A 19571-nucleotide genomic window follows, 5' to 3' on the forward strand; every position below is an offset into this window, starting at 1 on the left:
GGACTGTTGGAGGCATTTCCATGCATCCATGGAATTTGCCAAGGTGAGGGAAGCGCGTGCTCCATCACTTCCGTGTTTACATGCTAATTAATATTAAGGTCGGACGTATTGGAGGAGCAGTTCGGTCACAAAAGGCCACCGTTCGGGTGAGACAAGCTGCCCCAAATTCAGTTTCCTCCAATTCAAGCACACCTTTCACCTTCACAAACCAACCGTGAACAAGTGTGATCATTGTACCAAACCGCAGCAGTTCCTTTTATTTAAACGGAACAGCAAGAGATTTACCGTATTTTTTGTTAGAAGAAGGGAACAAACCACAAAGCCAAGAACAAAAAGAAAAACACCACGACGTACTTAGCCTTTCCGAGGACTGTATCTGGTGTTCATCTCCTTTACAATGGCATCTATAGCACTAGTCCAACTTTAAAGAGAGGAAGCATGTGTGCTCGAGCTTTTCTTTGTCCAGCCCCAGCCCTATATGTCACGCTGGGGAAGGCCTGGAGCATTCTGTTCAAGCTTCATGTGAAGATTTTTTTTCTTTCAAGTTACAAATGTACGTAGATGGAAACTCTCTTGACCTCTTGTAGCATCTAGCAGGGCATGCATCCATGGCATAGTTTTATTTGCTCCACATGAATGGATGGGATCGGAAGGCGTCTGGAATTTGCGATGCGGAGGGAAGCAGGTGCTCCACCGCTTCTGCGTTTACATTCTAACGAAAGCCGCCCTTTAGAGGAGCAAGCAACACAAGGGTGGGGCAAGCAACAGAAGAAAAGGCTGGTCCAAAATGGGGCCTAACACTGTTCCAATAGACTGCAAGTTAACTCGATTTGCTTCCGTCTCTAGAGAAACCAGGTTCAATTCAAAAATTTAAGCACGCCTTTCGTCTTCAAAATATAACTAACAACCGTGAAGAAGCGCAGAAGCTACTCAAAAGAGTGAATTCCAGGTACAAACCTCACAAATGGTGTTGAAATGCACATGTAAATTCCTCAGCATTAACTAGTAGCGCTAGAGCTGTGCTTCTTCTTGTAAGTCGTATAGTACCAGCACATGATATGCTTGACAGTGTGGAGCAGCAACTAATTGTATTTCCTGCCCAACTAACTCTATACATGTATTTGCTTTTATATCTTCTGCTCATGTGGTCGCATACAAATGCGATAGAACCATTACGATATCACGGTTGAAATACGATCCAAATTGAACTACTCGTGTAACATCTGCCCGCACAACAAATTCAGGCGCTTGATAAAAGATATTCTCCATCATAACCGTGTAGCAGTGTAGCACTTTACCATGATCTTAGCATCTGTGGGATCTTATGGTGCTTCAAAATTCAAATTTTGATTGAAGTTCGTATTGTTATGGCTACTTCGACAGTTCAGCACAACCTTGATCCCATGTAGTTAGTACTAATAAAGACAGCAAAAATGTCTGACTGGAAAATACTGATTCACATAAAGAAAATCATCTCTCATTAGAGTCTTCTTATGGGTATACGAGCTACGTTAATAAAATGGACTACAAACTGGAGTGGCTAGACCTATGTCCTGGATATCTGTGGGACATCCAAAATTCAGAATTTTATCATCCTAAAAGGCACTTATCATATTCACATTTGTGGGCTATAGCATCCCAAAATCATAACTTAGATCATCTAAAATGCCAAGTATTTATGACCAGAGGTAGTAACAATAACAGTTTAAGAACGACACCATCCCTTGCTAAACCACACATCACAGCTGCTATCCATTCCTCAAATAAATTCACCCAGCTATTCACATACAACAGGAAGAGCTAAACTACAGAAAACGATATTCAACTCTACGGGTCATCACAACAGTTCCAATTTTACAAATCATACACACAGCGCATACTAATAGATCAAGAAGAAACCTTAGCTTCGAGGTTCTACCGATGATCTAATGAAAGACCTTCTCCACCATACCTGGAAAGATCTAATAAGGTTCGGACACTCAGCTCCTTTAGTCGCATAGAACTGGAACCATTCCTCAAACAAACTCTGCTGCTGCCTGAGTGGGAGGGTTAGAAGACCTCGCCCTAAATTCTCTTCCAATGATCTGATATCAAGACCTTTGGAACAGCGCTGTAGCCAGCCAAAATCCAACAGCATCGTGCTGAACCATCCGTGAAAGAGAAGGCTCCGTACGTCGCCACGGCACTGCACTTTTCCTTTGCCAAGTGCAATGAACACGCAAGCTGATATTCGGCTTAGCTCATACCTGATCATCGGTGATGCTTGCTCGTGCATCCTGATGAGCCTGTCTTGCTTCGCCCACAGTTCTACAAATTCCTCCGCCATGTCATTGTTCAAAAGGATGTCTAAGAGCCAGTTGAGGTTCTCTGTTTGGCTAGATACCCGCTCGATCAGTGGCTTACTCCCTCTAACTACCACAGCCTGACCTGTGTGATCTGTTGATTCTGTGGCCTCCTCAAAGAGATCAACCAGTGAATCCAAACAAGAATAACAGATTTGGTACAGGCTCTCCTTGTTTAGCCCTGAGGTGTCCTTTTGATAGACTGAACTTTTGCTTAGAAGACCATTTACCAGAGATTGCATGTCTTTTCTTGCTCCGCTGTTGGTGCTGCTAGTGACAGATTGGATAAGCTGCACCGTGAGGTCATCTGAGCTTTTCCAGCTGTGCGGACGCAATCTTGCCAGTATATCCTGGGATATTGCTTCATCAAACGTGAATCTTGCAAAGAGATTCTTCAGCTTGTCTTCCTCATTCTCACTCCAGGGAACAGCTTCTATGTATGTCAAGCATGATTTTATTCCTCTGTCGAACATGATTGAGGAACATACCTGCAATTCAAATCATAGAGCTGTTTAGCAATGTCCAGAGGTAACTAATGTAATCAGCATTGAGTGGCATGGTTACAAAAGATAAGTAGACAGAAAAACAGCCAGTGCCAAAATTGACATGCTGATAACCCTTTAGTCCCCTGTTTATATATTTTAGAGCTGACGTGACTCTAATCTAAATTTGACATCAGTATATATAAATTAGATGTGTATTAGTTGAAATTATGCCTACAGTCCAATTGAAATTACTACTTCAACATATGAACAAGCTTGGGAAATGACAAGAATACACAATTGAAAAGTTATTCAAAATGGGAATTATGGTTCTCTAATAGCAGAGAAATAACAGCAGCAACCACTAATTAGTATGACAGATTATATGCTATTAATTAACATTAAACAGGTGTTGCATATACATAAGGCAAAATGTGGATACTTAATGAGCTCCTTGTTTTTCTTGAACTGACAAGACAACTGCCTGTTAGTATATTTAAGCAGAAAAAAGGAAGGTACAAAAACAGTATAACCGTCAACTACAGAAGGATAGAGCAAGAGAGCTAGGAATGGATCCACACAGATCCTTGGAAAGACATGAAACACGCTGAGCACCAAAAGACTACACACTAAAGCTCTGTCTAATAAGCGGTGCTAGATAACATCATGACGCCTAGGCGCTAGGCAGAGAAGCACACCTAGGCATTTTGTCTAGGCATTGTACAAAAGTGCACCTATATACGAATTTGCGATGAATTAGAGATGAGTAAAGATGAATTATGATCACTGAACTCATGGATGCATGATAATGTCAAATTTTTTGTAGTAATACGCCATACTCTGTTTATTTAACAATGGGCAACTGAACGGAAAAAGTACAGCTGCCGAGGCGCTAAGTGGATCCTGACTGCCTGCTTAGTGCTTTTTGAAACATTGAACTAAAGCATCATTCATGAAAGCCCTTTAGAGCCAGCCCAAACACAGAGCAATGTTTTATCCTATAATAAAGAGGCTCCAAGGCCACAGAACAGTCATAAGGTGGTAAGGTCAAATTGAATGATTACAAGTGCTTCAGGTGGCACTATTACCTTATCCATCTATCAAAGTAGAAATGTTCATAACAAAATTATACCTGTAGTAATTAACACATTCACACTGCATGATTCACATGCAAAAGAAATATAAAGTATGAAGTTGAGCAATCTAAAACCTCTTATGTTACAACTTACAACATGCAGAATTTGGCCAAGAAAACATGAAGGTAACGGTTTTGATGAAAGCATAACAAGAATGCAACCCATCAATGCCTATGACTTCATTTACGGTGACACAATGTGCAAATTGTTCACAATGCAACATCAAGGCTGGGGAATTTATGGCAAGAGCGAGTCTACGCACTACTTCCACCCTGTGCCAGGAGACTATATGCACTGCTATTGATACCACATAAAGTCTGCATTTCTAAGAGAACTGCTAAATTGTCCCAATTCTATGATGGATAGTGAAATGCAATGGTCAGATAGTTAGTACCAGTTACCAAATCATGGACACTATCCCGCTAGTGCATTGCACCAAAACGTCTTTTCCCACCCACTTTACCGTTAAATTTCCCCAATTCTATGATAGATGCTCCCAATTCCTCTTCCTCACCTCTAGCACATCGATGGCCAGCGACACACCGGCAGCTGCAAGCCACCGCATCGGATCAGGCTCGTACATTAGTTCCACTGCGGCCCTGAAAGCATCCAAATTCTCCACCCCATCCACCTCTATTCTCTTCCCGCCACCACCCGCCACGGCGTCCTCGCTGGGCGCCATGGCGGCGAAGAAGGCGCTGCAGCCGCACAGCACCCTGGAGTCGAGCTCCATGTGCACGCACCTCCCGTCCCTCCCCCGCAGCAAGAGCCTCAGATCCAGCGCGGCACCGCCAGCTGCCGCCTCCTCCCCCACGGCCACCAGCGGCGCCACCGAAGCCGACGCGGACGCCAATGCCGGCCGCTCCGCGGGGACCACGACGACAGCCGCGTCCTCGGTCGGAGCCGGCGCCGCCGCGGTTGGCGGCGGAGGGGGGAGCGGGAGGGGCGGCGGGACCACGCCGTCGGGGTCGATGGGGGAGACGCGGCCCGGCGAGAGGATGCGGCGCGGGTCGATGAGCCCGCCGAGGCCCGCTAGCCTGGACGAGGTCGGCGAGCCGTGGAACGACGGCGCCGAGGGGGACTTGGGCGGCAGCTTCCTCCCCGCCGCCGGGGACGCGACAGCTGCGGCGGCGGAGGACGGGGGGAGCGGGCGGAGGTCGGGGCTATCCGGCGCGCCGGCGAAGGAGCAGCACCAGGCGCGCGGGCGCACGCGCGCGGCGCCCCCGCCGCTTGCGCCGCCGCCGCGCCTACGTGGGGCGCGCGGGCCCCGCGCCGCGTCCGCCGCCATGTGACCCAACGCGACGCGACGGCGGGAGATCTGGAGTGCAGCTGCTGGTGGTGGTGGACTGGTGGTCCGGCGCGCTAGTGTTGGGATGGGGCGGAGGAGGGGGTGGCGGCCATGGGGGGTTGGGAGGTGGGGCGAGGGATTCGAGGAGTGAGCAGCTCGCAATCCAGTGAGCTTCCTCTTCCACTGCTTCGCTTGTGTCTCTGTGTGGGCACTGGCTGTGGCTGGCCTGCCAACCTGGCGCCGCGGTCCGTGAGGTGGCCCCGTGGACCGGGTCCATGGACCGTTAGCACGTAGGGCCCACCTGGAGGTGGAGCGGTGGGCGGGTGCGCGCCTCGGATACCCCGTGAGCCCGTGACTGGAGCGGCTGCGCGGGTAAGAGGCGGTTGGGATCTTCTGCGGCGTGGGGCGCGGCGGGCGTCGTCACCTGGCGGCGCGACACGTGTGATCGGCGCACGTGGGGGGGGGGGGGGGGGGGGGGGGGGGGGGGGACGAGAGCCTGATGGCTGAGAGCAGGGATGGGCAACAGGTACATACCGATCGATCGGTAATGCCTCCTCAAACCTACTCATAGGAAAAACACCCCACCATTCATATATCCACCTCGTGTCTTGAATTTCTCCACACCCACCACCCATCAGGTAACAGGTACGTAGCAGATGACCCATACCCACTTCAATATAATTGTAGCTAATGCAACAAAACATGTAACTAATTGTAAAAGCATACAGATAGAGTCTCTTATATCTTCAATTTATGATATACACTAGAAATAATCATAAGTATCATATGTAAATGGATCCCAACGGGTGACGGGTATGGGGATGCAAGGATGCACCTACACCCACTACACCTGATGGGTGACAGAATCATCCACTAAGATACCCATTGAGGGAGAAAAATCCCCATACCCACACCCTAATAGGGTTTTTATCCGTAGGTAAACGGGTAGCGGGTACCCTTGACATCCCTAGCTGAGAGGCAGTGTTTTTGAGTAACTTGTGGCGAGTCTGATGGCTGAGAGGCAGTGTTGGTGACTTGTGGCAGCGGTCATTTCTCCGCTAATCTCCCACTCTCCCTCCTCTCAGGATAGCACGTCAAAAACGTTATTGTGAGATACCAGTAAAAAACTCGAGCCCGGTTCACTGTACTGACATACTCCCATAATTGAGTCCGAAGGTTTTACGAGAACTTTGTTGGATGGTCTTAAAGTTATATAAACACTCTCTGTATGACCAGTTTTGGAAGTTAAACGAACATTATTTTTTGGACGGAGGGAGTAGTTGACAACTTTTACTTTCACTGTTACATCTTTGACTAACAATACTATTTGCTCAGCAGTGTTAGTTAAGTAAAGTGAACAGTATAACTAATCAAACAGTAAAATTAAAGTTGTCGCTAGTTCTGGTAAAAATGTTAGTATATCATTTCCTTAACAATACCTTATTCGTTGACTGTATGCCCCAGTTGCACCCGTGTCAACGATTCCATGAAAAAAGTTTAGTATTCATCAATTTACGAAAACGGGGAGAAAAATGTGACTAATGTAGGGGGCGTGCACAAAGTACCTCCTCTCCAAAAGAAAATTAAAGAAAAGGTAAACTGAGGTTCCAACAAAGGGAGACAGCTAACAAACAACTGGCAAAGCATGTGACCAAAGTAGGGGACTCCCGCAAACCTGGATCTGGTCACACATATTGTATTGGTGCTAGTACCATCACATGAATTAAATCGTAAAATCATATGAATATCCTATATTCCTCATGAAATTACCCACCTGACAACTCTTAGATTACACCCCGTCGTAGCTGCCCCGTGTTTCCTACCATAGGAGATTGACATGGCTTTCTAGAATACTAATAATATTAACAACAACATAGCCTTTCAAGTTAAGGTAAGCTAAAATTGAAACCCCACGAAAACCACAAATCAGGGTTCGAGTACATGAATAGCTATTTTTCAAGCACTCCTATCCAGATAAATCTTTAGGTATATTCCACCCCTTCAAATCTCCTTTTATTGCATCTTCCCATATCAATTTTGGTATTCCTCTACCTCTCTTCACATTACTGTCACGCCTTAGGATTCCACTACGTACCGGTACCTCCGAAGGCCTTCATTGGACATGTCCAAACTATCTCAGCCGGTGTTGGATAAGCTTTTCTTCAATTGGTGATACCCCTAACCTATCACGTATATCCTTATTCCGGACTCGATCCCTTCTCGTATGACCATAAATATAATGCAACATACGCATTTTTGCAACACTTATCTGCTGGACATGTCATCTTTTTTAGGCCAACATCCTGCACCATATAGCATTACAGGTCTAATCGCTGTCCTTAAAACTTGCCTTTTAACTTCAATGGTACCTTCTTGTCTTATAAAATTCCTGATGCTTGGCGCCACTCCATCCACCCCGCTTTAATTCTATAACTAACATCCTCATCAATATCCCCATCTCATTGTAGCATTGATCCTAAATATTGAAATGTATCCTTCCTGGGTACTAATTGGCTTTCCAAACTGACATCTCCCTCCTCATGTGTAGTAGTGCCAAAGTCACATCTCATATATTCAGTTTTAGTTCTACTAAGTCTAAAATCTTTTGACTCTAGGGTCTCCCACCACAACTCTAGTTTCCTATTTACTCCTACTCGACTTTCATCAACTAGCACTGCATCATCCGCGAAGAGCATACACGAAGGGATATCCCCTTGACTGTCCCTTGTTACCTCATCCATCACCAAGGTAAATAGATAAGGGCTCAAAGCAGACCCTTGATGCAATCCTATTCTAATCGAAAAGTCATCTGTGTCGCCATCACTTGTTCGACTCTAGTTACAACATTGTTGTATATGTCCTTGATAAGTCCAATGTACTTTGTTAGGACTTTATGTTTGTTCAAAGCCCACCAAATAACATTTCTTGGTATTTTATCATACGCCTTCTTCAAGTCAATGAAAACCATATGTGTAGGTCCTTCTTCTTCTCCCTATACCATTCCATAACTTGTCTTATTAAGAAAATAGTTTCCATGGTTGACCTTCTAGGCATGAAACCAAATTGGTTCATAGAGACCCGTGTTATCCTTCTCAAACGATGTTTGATAACTCTCTCTCATAGCTTTATAGTATGGCTCTTCAATTTTATTCCTCGGTAATTAGTACAACTTTGAATATCTCCCTTATTCTTGTATATTGGTACCAATATACTTTTCCTTCACTCTTCCGACATCTTGTTCGACTGAAAAATATGGTTGAACAACTTGGTTAGCCATACTATGGCTATATCTCCGAGGCATCTCCACACCTTAATCGGGATACCATCAGGGCCCATCGCTTTACCACTTTCCATCCTTTCCAACACCTCTTTGACCTCAGATTCTTGGATCTTCCGCACAAAGTGCTTATTCGTGTCATCAAAAGAGTCATCCAACTGCAAGGTTGTGTTCTCATTCTCACCATTGAACAATTTGTCAAAATACTCTTGCCATCTATGTTTGGAATACTAATGAGATAATTCGAGTTTTTGTGTTATATAAAACTTGGCTACCACGCACATGCACATTCATCCTGTTTGATTGTTGAGGCTAGTCATTTTCTGGGTACCTCCAGTGCCTCACTGGCATGATTATTGAACAGTCCAGCCACACCGCCTGCAGGCAAAGCCAGGAAGACAACATTGACATCGGTTGGATGGAAGCTGACCGGCTTGATTCGGCGGTGACGCCAGGCGGCGTTTGGCTTTTGCCCTGGCAACTCCCCGATGCTAACTCGGTGCGCCAGCATGCACACGCCGCCCGCCGTCGTCTCCGAGTCCCACGCCTCGACCGCCGACTCGTCGGCTTGCATGATACCGGAGCCACCCGCCGCCATGGTGTTCCCCTATGCGCCGCTTCACCCCGGCACTCCTCAGCCAGCCCCAGGCGTCGCCGCCTAGGATCTCCAACCCTGCCCTGAGCTTAGACACTGCTGTGGCCTAAAGCGCGGTTCGGCTGGGTCGGGGGACAGCCGGGTCCGGGGCAGAGCCGGGTGGAGGAAGGGGGCGCCGCAGCCCCCCGCGTCAGATCTGGATCCCGCAGGAAGCGGGCGGGACGGCGACGACGGAGAGCAAGGTGCGGGGGAGGGGGCGGTGGAGGCAAGCGGAGAGGGAGAAGGGGAGGAGAGGTGGCGGTGGAAAGCCACAACAGGGAGAGAGATGGCGGAGGCGGAGAGAAGGAGAGAGGCAGAGAGGGGGCGTGGGGAGGACAGTAAGGGAGTTAGGGTTGGGGCTGCGGGAGGGGTTTTTTGAAAAAGTGCCTTGTGGGGGGTATTCGTAAAAATGGCAGCATTATTGAATTTTCCCTTCTTCGCGTCGAATTAAATTTTAACACGAGGGTCTATCTGGAAAATATACGAACGTGGTTACTGTACGTTCCCGACATGCTGGACTTAGAAAATCGGAGGGTGTTTTTGAAAAATAACCATGTCTAGCTGCTCCTTGGCATGCGTCCCTTTTTCTCCGTGGAATGCGGGGAGGAGGGCAAACGGCAGGACCTTTTAATCAACTGATTCAACGAGCTATCTCTCTCTCAGCACAACCACCCACCTTCACGGCTGTTATGATTAAGTGGAAAAGTTGTATCTGAGAGATCAAATGATTTATTTCGACGGAAGCTTCAGTGCACTGCTCCAGCTTGAGGAAGCAAAGTGATAAGTGCAACGAACTGAAAAGCGACTGTAATTCATTCAGAGGATTGAAGAGGCAATGTATATGCAATGTTTTAAATAGCGGGCGGGTTTAGCGGGAGCCTTCTAAAACAGCTAATAGCGAAACTAAATGAGACTATAGCGGCTAAGTTGTACATGAACATAAATAGCAGTACCATACCTCAAATAGCTATAGCGGACCATTGCGGCATTTAAAACTTTCTGGGGTCCAAAAACCAGGCAGGAAACAGGGTAATCCACATGGCAGAATTGACGCACTTGTTGGTGCCTCTAGTCTAGGTTTCATCATGCCCACGGCAAGCGAAGACCTTGACAAAATTTAATTAGATTTTCCTCCCACTTGGCGCGTCGACTTTGGAATTTGGATGCAGGGAGGAGGCCTTGTGAAATTGCCTGCAGAATTCAGATCACTGGGAGTAAGCGGAACAGTTCCAGATTTAATCACTTCTTCTCTGATGGAGAATCTAAGGGTGTGTTTGGTTGCATGCATCACATGATGCATGCATGGATGATCCTGGATGGGGTGGTTCAACCAATTTGCTTGTACCATATGGTTCACTCTAATTAGTAGAATAATGTATTAAGTGGGATGGCCTCATCCTGGATGAGTTGGTCCAATTCACCCAACCAAACAAAAGGATCATTATTATTTTGAATCATTTCATACATGAATCAAATGATACAACCAACCAAACACACCCTAAAGCTTACCACTTATGATCGCAACCATTTGCTCCAAAAGCTGTCACAGCATGGTCCACGATTAGCAGGCTAATTGTGCAGGCCCCGTATGGGCCTAGCCCCTTGGCTGCGCTGGCCCATTGGTCGTGCGCCATCCGTCGGTAATCTAGATGATTATGTGCCTATATACTGCTTTGCACCCGGAATCAATCTATTATTCCTAGCCATACTTGCTTACATGGTATCACGAGTTAGGGTTCCGATCCTACTCACCCTTTTGCTGCCCTAGCGCGCCTCCCTGGCTGCGCCTTCCCCAACGCGCCCCTTCCGGCTACACCCTCCCCGTTCCAGCCATGACTGAAACACCTCCCCTGTCTCCTACGACCGCCGACGCTACTGCTGCCACTGCCAAGAACATGCAGCAGTCAGCTGAGGATGCTGAGCACGAGAAGCGTGACAAGGCCAAGACCAGGCGCGATGCTGCACTCGCCCGCGCGGTCCAGGCCAAGCAGGACGCCACACTCGCCGCCCATTAGCGCGATGCGGCCGCCAATCCCGCGCGCGCTGCGCACGAGCTTGCGGCTCGTGAGTTCGCCGTCGCTACCGAAGATGACCCCGACGCCATCCACGACAGCGACCCCGACAACAACGCCCACTCCTAACTCTCCGATCACGCCGGCGGTGGCAGTGGCAACCTCAACCATGCCATGCTCCTGCATGAAGCCACTGCCATCGTCAACCTGCACGCCCAGGCTGTCGGCATCCAGAACATCAGGAACCTCATCCACGTCGTCCTCGACCTTGCCGCCGGGAACTTTACCCGCTGGCGTGATCAGATTCTCCTCCTCGTCAGCAAGTACTCGCTGGAAGGACACCTCCTCAATGACACCCGGCGTCGCACTTCCCAGATTGAGCACACATGGACTGCGTTGTCAAGTTCTGGATCTCCGGCACCATCTCTGCCGATCTTGCTGAGACGGTGATGGAGTGTGGCGCCTCTGCCCGCACCATCTGGCTCACCCTCGAGAATCAATTCCTCGGGAATCGTGAGACGCACGCCTTCCACCTTGACGCCCAATTCAGGAACTTCGTTCAAGGTGACCTTTCCATCTCTGACTACTGCAAGTGCTTCAAGAACATGGCGGATGCTCTCGCCGATCTTGGCGAACCCGTCACCAATCACACCCTGGTGCTCAATGTCCTGCGCGGCCTCAGCAATCGCTTCTCTGACGTCGGCCGCCACCTGCGCATCAGTCATTCCTTCCCCAAGTTCCTAGATGTCCGCGCCATGCTGCTTCTGGAGGAACTGACGATGGTGCACCGGGCATCGACACCCTCGACCGCCCTCCTCGCCTCCACTAGGAAGTCCGCGCTCGGCGAGGCGTCATCCTCCTCCTCCAGTCAAGCGCCCGCATAGGCGCCCCAGCGCTTCGGAGGCTCAAGCGGCGCGTCGCCCAAGTCCGCCTCAAAGAGCTACCGCAGTAAGCGGGGCGGCAAGGGTGGCCAGAGCGGCGGCGTGGCTCCGGCCACAAGCGGAGGCCCACCCAGCGGTGCTAGCAGGTCTAGCAACCCCAACACAGGGGGCGCCAGTGGGCCATGGCCCTCCCTCCAGAATCCGTGGACAGGGGCCATTCAGATGTGGCCCGGTCCGCGGGCGCTGGCCCTTTGTCTGTAGCAATAGCAGGTGCTACTAGCCTAGCATCAGGCTCTGCTAGCCTAGCAAGCGTAGCAGCAGGCGGCCTACGCTAACCCTATGGCGTTCGCCCAACACCAGGCACTGGTGGCCCACCAGCAAGCCATGCAGGCTCAAGCCACGCAGGCTAGCGCCATACAAGCACTAGGTGGGATGCCCGGCCAATGGTCGGCCTCATCCCCGGCCCTCTACAACCTAATGACGGGGTTGCCCTCCTGGGATAAGCAGTCTCTTGTGTCCGCATTCAGCACGATGTCCCTATCCCAGCCGCAAAACAATGAATGGTACCTCGACACAGGTGCGACCTCCCATATGACATCCGATGCCGGTACCCTCTCCCACACTTCCGCTCCTTGTTTTATAGCTCTTTCATCAATCATCGTTGGTAATGCACTGGTAGAGAACTCACCTTCCATCCAATATTTTTTTTTTGTCCCGGTTGTCTTTGGACCTAGGACTAAAGGGTTTTTAGTCCCGAGTCAAAAATGAACCACCGACGGCCATTGACGGGGAGCTTTAGTCCCCAACTGGGACTAAAGCTCCCCCTTTAGTCCCGGTTGTAATGGCTACTAGGTTGAAAAAAATTTGGCAGGAGGTTTTGTCCCGGTTGGAATTACCAACTGGGACTAGGGGGGCCTTTAGTCCTAGTTGGTGTTTCCAACCGGGACTAAAGCGCTCTCTCTCCACCGGTGGCAGACAGCGCTCCTTTATCTTTTGCTAGCGCAGGCCTCCTCTCCCTTAATTTATCCTTGCGCAGGCCTCTTTCTCATCTTCCTATCTTCTCTCCTCTTCCTCTCCCTTTCTTCCAGGTGGAGCAGTGGGCGAGCGGTGGCGCGGTACAGGCAAGTGGTGGGCGAGCTGTGGCGGGCGAGCGGCAGGCTAGCGTGGGCGGCGAGCGGCGGCGTGGCGCAGGTGGCGAGCGACGGCGTGGTACGAGCGGGTGTAGGCGGGTGAGCGACAGCCGCCGCGAGCAAGCACGGGCGAGCACGAGCGGTGCGCGGCCTCTTTTTTTATTTTTTTTGAACCCTTAAACCAACCGGGACTAAAAGAGGGTTTTCCACCAGTGGTGGCGCGTTACTTCATGTTACCACCACTGGAACCACTAATTTGTTTGGTTCTTTACACCTTCAAAATGTTCTGGTGTCTCCACAATTCATTAAGAACCTCATATCCGTGCGCCAGTTGACCACCGATAACAATTCTATTGAGTTTGACCCCTCTGGTTGTTCTGTGAAGGATTTTCTGTCTCAGAACGTGATCGTCAGGTGCAATAGCTCCGGGCCTGTCACACCCGATTTTCAGGACAAAATCGTGTGCATTGAATACATGTGCGCCAGGATCAAGTTACACACATGTACGACAATAGTGAATATCAAAGACAGTGTTAAATCGAATAAAGAGAGTATTAACCATTATTACATGACCGAAAGTCTCACATAAACCACAAAGTCTAATTATTACGCAGCGGAACTTCAAAGACGACGACGACTCCACAGGCAGCTGACTGAAGAAACGTACGCCTAGAACTCCTCGAAGTCGGGGAAGTACTCCTCTTCCCAATTAACTTGGTCTGAACAGCGGTTTTGCAAGGTGAGTACACTTATGGTTGGTACTCAACAAGTCGTGGGGAAAAGTGTAGTGTAAGGCTACTCCAAGGTATGGCTAAGGCATAAATAGCATTCGCTTTTAATTAAGTTGGTCAAGTTTTATTAGCAATTAACTAAGTATAAGTCCATACCACCCGAAATTAAACATGAACAGAAAGTAAGCAACAAGTGCATGAAATGATAACAAGTTTAATCCATCTTTCGATAATATTATCATGTGAGGGTCCAGGCCGCTCTTAACCGTGAGCACGGCTGATCGATCAGTTTAACACTCTGCAGAGGTGGCACATCTTTACCCACAAGTCGCGTAAAAGTTCAAAAGAACTTTGGACCCAACCATGCGATGCTAGCTAGGCACCATACCACACTTCCGAGGTGTGATTGCATAGGGACGCTACGAGGCCTTTACAAAGATTCGCTAGCAATGTGGTAACCCGCTAAGGTTTCAGGTCGAAGCGAAACATAGCAGTCCCCTAGAGGGCATAGTGTCTTAGCCAAGCCCACTTCCCAAGAGAGCGAGTGCTATATCCCATCAACGCCTCCCCTCTTGCCCTTCCGGTAAGGTAACCCCACGCTAGAGTTTCTAATTAATCAGCCAAGACCAGAGCCATTTAGTCTTGTGGTAGCACTGTTTTCCTGGGTGGTCGCTCCATGTTCCGGTTAACAAATAATGATCTTGTCTTAATGAAAGGTATAACAGAAGTAAAGCAAGATTAAGCATTGTGTGTAGCTAAACCACCATGTACCAAGTGAGCACTAAGCATGAGCTACCCAACATAAAGTAAACCGGTTGGTCAAGGCAAAGGTAAATCAATCTAGGCGAACCTTAATTGGGACCCATCAATTTAATCCTAACATGTGCATAGCATAAATGTTAAGTACGAGAAAGTAAAGGTGTATAGGACAACAAGGTAGTGATCAAGGACACGACTTGCCTTCTTGGCCTTGCTCCTGCTGTTCGTACTCCTCGAAAGCTTGATCGGCAACTCCCTCGAACTGCGGGGCGTCTACACGCGTCACACGAGCACATACAAGCAAACATGGGCAAAAGTAAGGAAACAGTACACCAAACATAGTTAAACAGAGAAAACAAGCTTGAAAAGATGATCTACGCTTTAAAACGAACACGTGGATATAAAGAACGCGAAAAACGGAGTTAAGATGCAAAAGATATGATTAAAACAAGATCCAGGGACCTTTCTGTAAGAAAAACAAAACTTTTAGGGCCTATCCGCGAAAACCGAGGGCTTATACGTAATTATGCGTATAAACCGAGGGTCTGACGTGTAAAAACAACAAACCCGGACGGCGGGTTGATTTCTGAAAAGCTCAAGGGTTAAACCGAAAAAGGCGAGGGCAGATCTGTAAATATTTTCAACGCGATCTGGACCGCGGGTTGATTTGCGGAAAAGGCAGGGGCTCAAGTGCAAAAGCGGCGCGGCGCGGCTCGGTTGACCGGTACGCGATCTTGATTGACTCGCGTCCGACCGTCGGATCGAGATCGGACGGCCACGGTCGTCCACGACTCGCGACGGCGGCGGCGAAACAGAGCGGCGGCGGCGGCGAGCGGCGGCGGGTCGCCGGAGTTGGCCGAAACGGCGCTCCGGGGCACCATTCGAAGCGCGGGTTGCACCAGAAGAAAGAGGAGGGTGCGGCGATCCCGTTTTGGGGGTTCTCGTCGTCGGGAGCTCACCGGAGGCGGCGGGCGACGGCGAGGAAGAGGCGGCGGCGCTAGGAGCTCGGGCGGCTAGGGTTTCGGGTGCTGCGGCGCTGGCGTTTGGGCGGAGGAGACCGGGAGGAGGCGGCGGCTTTTATAGGGGCTTGGAGATAGAGCCCCGGGTTTGAATCCCCCGGAGGACTCGGAGCGGATGAGGGAGTCCCGGGCGGAGACGGCGGCGCGGTGGTTGCGGGAATCCGGCCGGAGGAAGGAGAAGGCGGGTGGCGGGCCGGCGCGGCGTTGGTGGGCCGCGGGGCGCGGGTGAGCGGCAGGCCGGGGCGGCTACGCGGGCCGGCGCGCACGCGTGGGCCGCGGCAGAGGAAGCGGCGAGCGGCGCTGGCGAGGCAGGCCGAGCGGAGATGGAGCTGGGCCGCGGAGAAAAGGAGGAGGGGGCGACGCGGCGGGGAGCTGGGCCGCGCGGAGGAAAATGAGGAGGAGGCCGGCGGAGCGGATGCGGGCCGGTGGGGGTGCTGCGGCTGGGCCGAAGGAAGAAAAAGAAAGAGAAGGGAAGGAAGTTTCGGCCCAGGAGAAAAAGAAGGAGAAAGAAAAAGAAAGAGAAAAAGAAAAGGGTTTTGGAATTTGAATTCAAATTTGGAAATTCAAAATTCAAATTTTGATTCAAACTCAAGCAACCAAAAATTATGCTCCAGCATGAATGCACAAATAATTCCTATGATGAATTAATTGAATTAAAGAAAATGGAATTAAATGCCTAAAATTTAAATAACACCTTAATTTGAGCAAATTTTAATGAGTTTGAATTATTGAAATTTTTGGGTGTTACAAATCCTACCCCCCTTAAGAAGAATCTCGTCCTCGAGATTCGGAAGATCCTGCAAAGAGATGGGGAAATTCCTTCTGTAACTCATCCTCTCTTTCCCAAGTTGCCTCGTCCACTGTATGGTGACTCCACTGAACTTTGCACATTCTGATCGTCCGATTTCTTGTAACCCTTTCCATAGTATCCAAAATTTTTATGGGGTGTTCTGTGTAAGTGAGATCATCATGAACATCCAATTCCTCCATTGGCAACTGTTCCTCGGGAACTCTGAGACACTTCTTAAGCTGTGAGATATGGAACACATCGTGTACATCCGACAACTGATTAGGTAACTCCAATCGATAGGCTACTTGTCCCACTCGCTCAAGAATCTTGAACGGACCGATGAATCGAGGTGATAGCTTCCCTTTGACCTTGAATCTGCGCATACCCCTGATGGGCGATACCTTGAGATACACATAATCATCCACCTCAAAGGTCAATTCTCTTCTCCTGGTGTCAGCATAACTCTTCTGTCGAGACTGAGCAGTCCTCAAGTTTTCCCGGATGATCTGGACCTGTCTTTCTGCCTCTTGTATAATTTCTGGCCCGAATAGCTGACTCTCTCCTGTTTCACTCCAATAAAGGGGTGTTCGACACTTTCTACCATACAAAGCCTCAAATGGTGACATTTTGAGACTGGCTTGATAACTGTTATTATAGGAGAACTCTGCATAAGGTAGACTCTTGTCCCAACTGCCTCCATGCTTTAATGCACATGCTCTTAACATATCCTCCAATATTTGATTCGTTCTCTCGGTCTGTCCATCTGTCTGAGGGTGATAGGCGGAACTGAAATTCAACCTTGTGCCTAGAGATTCATGCAATTTCTGCCAGAAGCGTGACGTGAACTGAGTACCTCGGTCAGACACAATCTTCTTGGGCACACCATGCAGACATACTATCCTTGACATATACAATTCTGCTAACCTTGCCCCAGAGTGTGTAGTCTTTACTGGAATAAAGTGTGCTACCTTCGTCAATCTGTCAACAATAACCCAAATTGAGTCATAACCAGCTCGAGTGCGGGGCAATCCAACTATAAAGTCCATGCCGATTTCTTCCCACTTCCATTCAGGCACTTTCAACGGTTGAAGCAATCCAGCTGGCCTCTGGTGTTCAGCTTTAACCCTTTGACATATGTCGCAAACAGCTACATGTGCAGCTACATCTTTCTTCATTCCGGGCCACCAATATTTCTGCTTAAGATCTTGATACATCTTGGTGCTTCCGGGGTGGATGGAATAAGCAGAATCGTGAGCTTCTTTCAAGATCGTCTCACGAAGATTTCCCACCTCGGGTACCCAAATCCTTCCTTTGACCCATAAGGTTCCCTGAGAGTCTTCTGTATAGTCTGTGGCTCTTCCCTCTTTAACCATCTCCTTGATTTCCTTGACCTTGGCATCCTCAAGCTGTCCTGCCCGTATCTCTTGCTCTAGAGTTGACTCCACTTCCATCGTTGCCCCCTCAGTATGCGCAACAACACTCAAGTTGAGCCTCTCAAATTCTTTCATCAGCTCGTCAGGTAGCTGGAATGCTAAGGCTAAGTTAACATGACCCTTCCGACTCAAAGCGTCTGCAACCAGATTAGCCTTACCAGGATGATAGTGTATCTCCAGATCATAGTCATTGATGAGCTCTAGCCATCGTCGTTGTCTCAGATTAAGGTCCTTCTGAGTGAAAATGTACTTGAGACTCTTGTGATCAGTATAAATCTGACACTTAGTCCCCAGAATGTAGTGCCTCCAAATCTTCAAGGCATGCACCACTGCGGCTAACTCCAAATCATGAGTCGGGTAATTTTGCTCATGTTTCCTCAATTTCCTGGAAGCATAGGCGATCACATGACCTTCCTGCATCAGAACGCAGCCTAAACCCTGTCGAGATGCATCACAATATATGTCGAACCCCTTATGTAGATCTGGCATTACCAATACTGGAGCTGTGGTCAACCTCTTCTTCAGTTCCTCAAAACTTGCCTGACATGCCTCTGTCCATTTGAATTCCCTTCCTTTTTCTAGCAGCGTAGTGAGGGGCTTCACTATCTTGGAGAATCCCTCAATGAATCTGCGGTAATAGCCTGCAAGTCCGAGAAAACTCCTGATCTCAGTTACTGTCTGCGGCGGATTCCACTTCAAGACGTCCCTAACCTTGCCTGGATCCACTGAAATTCCACCATCGGAGATGATATGACCAAGGAAAGAGACTTCCTTTATCCAGAACTCACACTTGCTGAATTTCGCATACAACTGATGTTCCCTCAATTTCTGAAGCACTAACCTCAAGTGTTCCTCATGTTCTTCCTCACTCTTGGAGTAAATCATGATATCATCTATGAACACCACAACGAACTTATCCAGGTACTCCATAAATACCTTATTCATCAAATACATGAAGTAAGCTGGAGCATTTGTCAGCCCGAACGACATTACCGTGTATTCGAAGAGACCATATCTGGAAGTAAAAGCGGTCTTGGGTATGTCAGACGGCCTGATCTTCATCTGATGATATCCCGATCGCAAGTCAATCTTGGAGAATACCTTGGCCCCTCTCATCTGATCGAACAAATCCTCAATGCGAGGCAATGGATACTTGTTCTTGACGGTCACCTCGTTCAGTGCTCTATAATCCACACACATCCTCTGAGTACCGTCCTTCTTTGGCACAAAGATAACCGGTGCTCCCCATGGTGACGAACTAGGCCGAATAAATTGTTTTGCTGATAATTCCTCTAGTTGTTGTTTCAATTCTTTTAATTGTTCAACCGACATTCTATAAGGACGTTTGGAGATAGGTGCAGTACCAGGTAAAAGATCAATAGCAAATTCAATGTCGCGGTCAGGTGGCATACCTGGTAAATCGTCGGGGAACACATCCGGGTAGTCACACACCACCTTGATATCTTCCAAAGATTTTCCAGTCAACTGATTAACTGCACAATCTGCTGCTGAAGGTGTAGTAGCCACAAATTCAATTCTTTCCCCTGTTGGGCTTGTGAGAAGAACCGACCTTTTTGCACACTGTATCACTGCATCGAACTTGCTCAACCATCCCATACCGAGTATCACATCAATTCCACTTGACTCCAACACTATA

The 19571-nt window shown here is 48.7% G+C and overlaps 1 protein-coding gene and 1 pseudogene across 1 annotated transcript; both read right to left on the bottom strand.

Annotated features, from left to right (window-relative positions):
- Positions 1 to 1724: 1724 nt before the first annotated feature.
- Positions 1725 to 5375, bottom strand: LOC117845540 (BTB/POZ domain-containing protein At2g13690). Its single transcript, XM_034726598.2, has 2 exons — positions 4475 to 5375; positions 1725 to 2830 (listed from the first exon to the last, which is right to left on the bottom strand). The coding sequence occupies exons 1-2, from the start codon at positions 5246 to 5248 to the stop codon at positions 1901 to 1903; spliced, it is 1704 nt and encodes a 567-aa protein (XP_034582489.1). The 5' UTR covers positions 5249 to 5375; the 3' UTR covers positions 1725 to 1900.
- A 1546-nt stretch (positions 5376 to 6921) lies between these two features.
- Positions 6922 to 8034, bottom strand: LOC140221979 (uncharacterized; annotated as a pseudogene).
- Positions 8035 to 19571: the final 11537 nt, after the last annotated feature.

This window comes from Setaria viridis, chromosome 2 (assembly GCF_005286985.2).
Source record: "Setaria viridis chromosome 2, Setaria_viridis_v4.0, whole genome shotgun sequence".
Classification (NCBI taxonomy): domain Eukaryota; kingdom Viridiplantae; phylum Streptophyta; class Magnoliopsida; order Poales; family Poaceae; genus Setaria; species Setaria viridis.

Excerpts from the sequence above, each read along its gene's own strand:
- LOC117845540 (XM_034726598.2), bottom strand. The coding sequence starts at position 5,248 with ATGGCGGCGGACGCGGCGCGGGGCCCGCGCGCCCCACGTAGGCGCGGC. Across the intron at positions 2,831-4,474 it reads TGGCCATCGATGTGCTAGAG|GTATGTTCCTCAATCATGTT; the intron begins GTGAGGAAGAGG and ends TTTGAATTGCAG.